The sequence below is a fragment of the Ochotona princeps genome, chromosome 27 (genome assembly GCF_030435755.1).
Source record: "Ochotona princeps isolate mOchPri1 chromosome 27, mOchPri1.hap1, whole genome shotgun sequence".
Classification (NCBI taxonomy): Eukaryota; Metazoa; Chordata; class Mammalia; order Lagomorpha; family Ochotonidae; genus Ochotona; species Ochotona princeps.
The window spans coordinates 23,012,029-23,019,728 of record NC_080858.1 but is presented as its reverse complement, the minus strand read 5'-3'; the positions used below and the strand labels follow the sequence as shown (position 1 = coordinate 23,019,728).

General features: G+C 42.6%; 1 protein-coding gene across 3 annotated transcripts in view; it reads right to left on the bottom strand.

The window, feature by feature from the left end:
- Nucleotides 1-5,739: 5,739 nt before the first annotated feature.
- FGD4 (FYVE, RhoGEF and PH domain containing 4) overlaps nucleotides 5,740-7,700 on the bottom strand; it is a 136,406-nt gene continuing 134,445 nt past the window's right edge. For all 3 annotated transcript variants that reach the window (XM_058655653.1, XM_058655652.1, XM_058655651.1), the window contains one exon: nucleotides 5,740-6,189. In XM_058655653.1, the coding sequence (XP_058511636.1) occupies nucleotides 5,932-6,189 (258 nt within the window). In that variant the 3' untranslated portion in view covers nucleotides 5,740-5,931. The remainder of the gene's footprint in view (nucleotides 6,190-7,700) is intronic.

Genomic DNA, 7,700 nt, shown 5'->3' with positions numbered 1-7,700 from the left:
GCCTTCTTTTGCTGCTTTCCCAGGCCATAAACAAGGAATGGGATGTGAAGTGGAGCAGCCAAGACACAAACCAGCACATAAAGGGGACGCCAGTGCCACCAACAGAAGCTAAGTCTACAATGCTGATGGTGCCAGCCAGATTGTAATTGACTTTAAGTACAAACAAATCATTTTTTTTTAATTGCAAAGTCAGATATACAGAGAGGAGGAGAGACAGAGAGGAAGATCCTCCATCTGATGATTCACTCCCCAAGTGACCAGGATGGCTGGTGCTGCGCCGATCTGAAGCCAGGAGCCAGGAACCTCCTCCAGGTCTCCCATGCGGGTGCAGGGTCCCAAGGCATTGGGCCATCCTCTACTGCCTTCCCAGGCCACAAGCAGGGAGCTGGATGGGAAGCGGGGCTGCCGGGATTAGAACTGGCACCCACATGGGATCCTGGCACGTTCAAGGCGAGAACCTTAGCTGCCAGGCCACACGGCCGAGCCCTAAGAATAAACATTTACCAGAAGAAAAACATAACCTTCTAAAAAGTTCATCAAAGGAGAGGTGGGCATTGGCAGTTGCACAGCCCAACTCATCCCTATACACGTGCCAGGCTGCATGTGCCAGCCTCACTATAGAATCTGAATTCCTGCTGTGTGTCCCGAGAGGCAGCAGATGAGAGCTCACGCTGTTGGGTCTTGGCTCTGATGCGGGAGTCCCTGATGGGGTTCCTTCCGGCTTGCTGACATGTCCTTTCCACCCAACCATGGCTGTGGATATTTGCAGAATGAACTAGCAAATGGGAGATGTCTATATATGTGTTTCTGTGCATAAAAGAAAAGTTAATGGAAAATGGAATCAAGAGACAGGTTTATTTTTATGCAAGAAACCTTAATCTGTGCATAAATTTCATATTCCCCATGAACTTTTAGAAGTGCTCTCACACACAATTTTAGATGAAATAATATTTAAGGCATCAGAATTGATTTAAGGACATATTTATTTATAAGATAAAAATGTTTAATAGGAATTAAAGTGCTTAATTTTACAATGTTTCTAATCTTTGCCTTATGACCAAATATACATATGTTACACAATATATACACTATCTGCAAGTATTTTACATTCATACAGCTAGAAAAGAAAAAGTACTAGTCATTTACACTGCTTCACATTTGAGTCAACTGTAAAAATCTGGTAACTTACCAGTCAATTGTCACAACATGAAATGCTAATTTGGTTATGAAGTTGGATATTTCACAGATACAATTGTTTTGCTAGTGAAGAACCCCCTAATGAATTATAAATCCCAGGATCCACAGACAGAGTAATGCATAATGCAGTCCGGTGATGCTAATAATCCCCACACACCAATTCTTCCCCAAACGATTTCACTCTATATATTTAGTATTCTCTTAGTAAAATACCCTGTAAGATGTCTTGATCTTTTTACTACTTCTACCACGACAATAGGGAAAGGGGCAAACCTCCCCATAACTGTCAGCGACTCCAACAAGTCAGAAACAATCTTGAAGACGCCCTGTGCTATTGTATACACAGACAGGCAGTGCCCTCAAATGCCTAGTCGGTAACTGACCAAGAACTCACTTCAGAGAAGTTTTTCTGCTTCTGTCAAATGACAGAATAGAATATGGTACAAGAGAATGAAATTTTCTTAAACCCAAAGTAGGAGAGGAAGGTAATGTCAGATACTGTATTCTATAATAAAAGGCCACGATGTCTCAATTAGCTTAAAGCTCCATAGATTTCTGCTTAGAGCGCACTTGCTTTTTGCATCTGAGGGTCTTACCTTGCTCTTGTTTTGCTCTGCCCCGGACATCAGCATTGTGTCCCCCTCTCTGGCAGATAGAGAGGCATGAGACAGGAAAAGAAAATCCAAGCCATTGCTTTATGACTGAGTACATGTAAGTGGCAGAGAGAAGGATTACATATTTCAAGTTCTGGTAAATTCTGGTAAAATATTTAAGTTTAAAAAAATTCTATAAAATTTTCATTCCTATGGAAAGAATTGAAAAGTATTTCTACATATATACACACCCAAATACACAAGGTTTTTGAAGTAGACTTACTAGTGTCTACTATGGTATTATAACAATCATAATTTCCAGATATAGAACCCATAGCACATAGTAGTATGAAAATACAGAGTTGTATGAATAAAAATTGAGTAAGAATAAATAACATAATGGTCTCTAGATGCCAATACAATTCTAAGTATGGGAATTGATCAGCCATAGTTCTTACATGAATATACTCTTGGATAAGACAAAATTTAAACACTAAAACATCCTTGTATTCTGAGTTACTCTTAGTTTATAAATACCATGTGCTTAGTCTTAGACCTGCTAACAGGAACCTCATGTCATGCAGGACTTTTACATCTTCTATTCTGCATTAAAGCAAGGAACTTGAACAAAAACCAGGCTTCTTCCCTGAAAGCTTTCTTGCTCCTGTTGGTACATGTTTCTTAGGAAACATTGTTCAGAAAGAGGTTCATCAGAGATACATCACAGACAGTAGGCTCAGAATAAGAACTCAGGCTTAGAAATGGGGGGGGGGGGGAATGTGAAGGAAAACCAAAACATATCCCATACCCTGTTTCCATAGAGAGAAAAAAGAGAACAGAACTGTGAGCTTGCAAAGTGGTTTTGATAGATTTTTTGGAAGGCATCAATAAATCTTCAATAACCCTGAAGTACTACTGCTCTTTTGAAGAAGAGTACGTGTGTGTGTGTGTGTGTGTGTGTGTAGAGACAAGGTACCTTTAAAAGGCTGGTTGCTATAAAAAGGTTACTTTAAAAAATGGGGGTAACGTAGTAACAATTCAGGACCAAGCTGTGTGTCTATTTAAACCACAGGTAGCTTGATGAGAAGGTTCTAGTATGCTTTGCTTCTGTCTTCAAAGACTTTGCAGAAGTAAAATGCTGTTGACAATTATTTGATACCCTCCTGCCTTCCAGTTGCCTCCCCTGTACTCAGCAACTGAATTATACTATGAGGAAATTCTGTATATTTGTGTGGCTAGGGTTCAGTGTAAACCATGCCCTGAATAGTCTTATTGCTTGCATGTACAGTGGTATTGACAATTTCACGATTACCAAAGTGGCTGGTGGCATTTTTCATAGTTGAATCCCACTGGAAATTGTGAAATAAAAGTTTGCACAAATGGTTGATTTTTCCATGAAAGCAAAGTTTAGAAAATTGCATTGTTTTGTAAATAGCAAAAATATTTTTCGAGTATGGAGGAATGGGACTTCAAAGAAAACGTGACTGGGCACCACATTAGGGAGAATCGCTGGGAATGCTGATTTTGGCAGGAGAGCAACTGATGGTCTTTTTCAAGGTTCAAGTTGCCGTGACTGCTCAGGTATCTTAGAAAGCAAAGGTACTGCCTTCTATCCTGATTGGCTGTTCTTTGGGTTGAGTGTTTTGTTACCTCTGTCCACGTGAAGGTATTAGCAATTCACAAAGGGAAGTGGAGAAGGCAGCTCCTTGCTCATGGTACTTGGCTGAGGTTGTGGGCTGGAAAATGAACATGCTGACTGGGGAACTTGACACTCTGTTCTAGTACTATTATTTCTCTTTTATAAAAAAGTTACAAAGTGGAAATTATAGTGCAGCAAGTGAAGCTGCTACTTGGATACTCACACCCATACTGAAGAGCAAGGCAGAGTCCTGGCTGCTGCTCCTGCTGGTCGTTTCCTGCTATGTGCTTGGGAAGTAGTGGGGGAAGGAGCTTGTGGGGCAGTGCCTGGCTTCTCCCTGGCACAGCCCCCACCTCAGGTAGCCTTGTGGGGAATAAACTAATGAAGGACCACTTCCTCCCTCCCTCTCTGCCTTTCAAATATGTCTTTTTTTTTTTTTTTAAGAAAAAGTAATGTTAAGAGTACAATAATAAATACCATCTTTATTTGAATATTTACTAAGTTAAATCACGTATTTGTTGAGCCAAAATGTGAGCCTGTCCATACTAGTTCTATTAATGGTAAGAAAAGTATATTTTTGATGTTCAAATAGTTTTAAAAAGTGATCACTCATAAATCTTAGTTAGCCCACATATTTCCAAATTTTATCTTCTCTGATAATCATTTTACATTTTTGTTGCTTCTCCTTTCTTGACATTAAGAAAACCAAACCATTATGGGTAGCTACACTTTAGCTTTCTCATAAGCATTCTGAACACAGGAGTGTCTCACACAAGTGCCCACACAGACATACACAATAAGGTTGGCGAGTTGAAAAGAGAAGCAGTGTAAGGCTTCTCTAAGTCTGCTCAATTTGACAGAACCACCTCTATTTCCTTTTGGCTCAAGGTATTTGGTTTAATGTTGATATGCCTTTCTGGACAACAGGACACTACTGTTGTCTGCAGTCATTGGTCCACTTGCTTTTTCTGGAGTGGAAAAAAAGCAGTAAGTGTTCACGCAATAGATGCTAATGAAATGTGTGGCACTGTGTAATGCTGGATAAATCGACGTTTCAGGTATAAGAGCAGGGTCATTCTTGTGGATTTCCAGCTGACTGGGATAATGCGTAGGGACAGATGTGAGCAAAGGATTAAGTCAGATTGTTGGCCTAATGTGGCACTGTAGCCCAAGTACAATGTGAAGAGCAGCCCTCATGACAACAGTAGACTGTGTACAGGAAAATGCCCCCGAGGTTAAAAGGAGAAAACATTGTCTTTAGGCCCACAGACATCTCAGAAGGCTGCCCGGAAGGAGGTGGAGGAACGTCTCTTTCCTTTGCTATCTACACTGCCTGCCAAACTCTTAAGCACAGTTGACACGCGTGGCTCTCGTTCAGCTTTCCACATTGAATGTTCATGACAAGCAGTCCTCACACACCAGGCTCGGGTGGTTCCTGGAAATGGGAACCCTTGCCACACACGCAGATAGGCAATGTGTCTAGTCGGAATTAGAGTTCAGGTTTTGGTGAAAATTTCTGTTCATGCTGGTAAGTACTGCAATGATTACAGGATTGTGACAGATAACAAAATCCATGGACTCTGAGCATCCCAGTAGCCAAAATGCAACTGCTGTTAAGAATAATCCAGACTGAAGCGGTATTAGACCCGCATGTGAAATTATTTTATCAGGTGTTCATAGCACCTTCTAAGAGAGGCACTGTTTTTAGACATATAATAGACATACAGCACCCTGAAAATACTGTTGGAGTTCAGTGAAATATCCCATGTCATGTAAGTTACTGCTTTTTCTTATGAAAAGGTCACCATCATTCAACGCCCATCACCAAGAACATTTCAATTTGGAACACTGCCCAGTCTCAAGATAAAACATGCTTTATATTAAAAAATATATAGATAATTGTGACCTAAAGCTGAGAACAGCATGTATGATATACATATATATGCTGATTTAATGCTATTTACACAAAACTATGTACTTCACGTGTTTTTCTAGAAATACTAAGACAATATCTTATGCTACTAACTTGAAAGTTTGAGTACCAACAGCTTGTCCTTTTTTTGCTTTAACGTATCTTCTAGGCAGCTTGAGATTCATAAATTAAATAAGTTAATACAACAGCCTAAACTGTTCCTGTATTTTTCATCATAGATCTATTTTGGCAACATAGAGGTATATCTTTCTCATAGGTCCTATGTGTGAAAGACAACGTGAAAGTGGGTCATTCTAACTTGGTAGTGGTGTAATCTATTGATACCATTTCCTTCAAGACAAAAGGACATAATCAAGAGATAGCTCATAAAAATTCCATTTTCACATTATTTCAAAACTTTATCAGGACAATGGCTCTACACTGTAACTTCACCAAGAATACATCAATATAGGAAAATAGTTGCCCGAAGGTGCATTGAGGAGCCTGTATTTTCAACATAAAGTGCTAGGAGGTGAGGAAGGAGAGCTGGGAATGTCTTCAGCCTCTGCACGCCGGGGCTGGTCTGGAGTTCAGCACTCAGACTTTCTCTTAGGCTCAGGATGATCGTCCATGGTGGCCACGTGCTCACTGGGACCATCGGCAGTCTCACCTGTGACAGCTAAGAGGATGATTTTTAGCCACTTCTGTTTCAGTTCCTCACTATCAGCAGCAAAACTGTGCACAGACTTGGACTGGGTCAGCTTGAAGCTGTGTGGCAGGTCTGCGCTCCTCGGCATGTCATCCACAGTGTAGCCCAGCAGGGGGATGGTGGTCTGTGCTCGGACATCCTGAGGGAAGAACATGGAGCGTGATGCGCGTGAAGTGGCCCTGCATGCCCCTGCTCCTGGGGTGGGCTTATGGCTGTGCTGCTTGGGACCCCTGCAGCCTGCATCTGCTCATGATCCCAGCTTCCTCCTGGTGTGCACACTGGGTGGCAGTAGTAGATGGCTCAAGGAGTTGTAACCCTGCCAGCATGTGGGAGACCTCAACTGAGAGTGGCCAGGCTTTGCCAGGGCCCAGTCCCACAGGTGTCTGGAGAGAGAAACTGTGGGCAGATCTCTGTCCCCTAGGCAGAGCCTCCCTGTGGCTGTCCACGGGCCTGGAGAATACTCTGGTGAGTAGCTCCATGCCTGCACGTGTGGGCAACAGTGACCCTGGCTGCATGAAGTAGGACAGCTGACATCTAAGTCAGCTTGGAGTCTTCCTTCTTCACCGAATGGGCTTGCTCAGAAGGGAAGAGAGCAAGAGCCATCTCAGTATCTAAAACTAGCAAGTGTTAAGTGGGATCCCAGCATCAAAAGTAGTTGAGTTTGCTGAGTTATTCAGTGGCAAGGAAAAAGACATCGGGAAAACAGAAGTTGAATAAAATAAAAATGTTACTAGCTGTTAATGTAGACACAGGCTAAAAATGCTACAGGTACACAGAAAGTATTTTCATAATTATGCTGTTCTTAAACAAGAGTTGCATGGATTCAGTACCTGGTGCTGCTCCGTGTATCTAAACGCTATCAGTTATTCCTGTGGATTGACCTCAGAACCATGCATTCCATTGTCAAAACTACTGAACAATGTAAATGGAACATTGATTTAAATTCTCTCTCCCCTTTACTTGTCCTAGAGAGTAAAAAGCAAAATCCCCTAAATCTTTGTTTTCATTTGAAAGGGGGAGCAAGGATTCCATCCAGATCGCTGAAGTGCATCTCGGGGATTCCGGCACTTAGCCATCACCTGCTGCCTCCCAGGGACACTAGCAGGGAGCTGGAGCGAAAGCAGAGGTGCGAGGGCTCAAACTGCTGCTCCATACTGGTAGGTGGAACTTAACCTGCTGAGCCACTGTGTCCCCAACTCCCCAGTCTTTCCTCCTCCTTCCTCCCTGGGTTCCTTTCTGATCCGACTCACATTTTCTCAGAACAGGAATAAGAGAAAAGAGGACCAGTGTACTCCGGGGGCCAGTGCTGTGGCATAGAGTTAAGCCTCAGCTTGCAATATGGATGTTGGTTCGAATCCCAGCTGCTTTACTTCTGATTCAGCTTCTTGCTTCTGGCCTAGGAAAGCAGCAGAGGATGGCCCAAAGCCTTGGGCTGCTGCATTCATGGAGATGGGAAGCAAGCTCCTGGATCTAAGGTTTGGACTGGGCCACTTCCAACCACTGCAACTATTTGGAGAGTGAACCAGTGGATGAATCTGCCTTTAAAAAATTGTGTTCGGAGGGTCTGGCAGCGTGGCCTAGCGGCTAAAGTCCTCGCCTTGAAAGCCCCGGGATCCCATATGGGTGCCCGTTCTAATCCCGGCAGCTCCA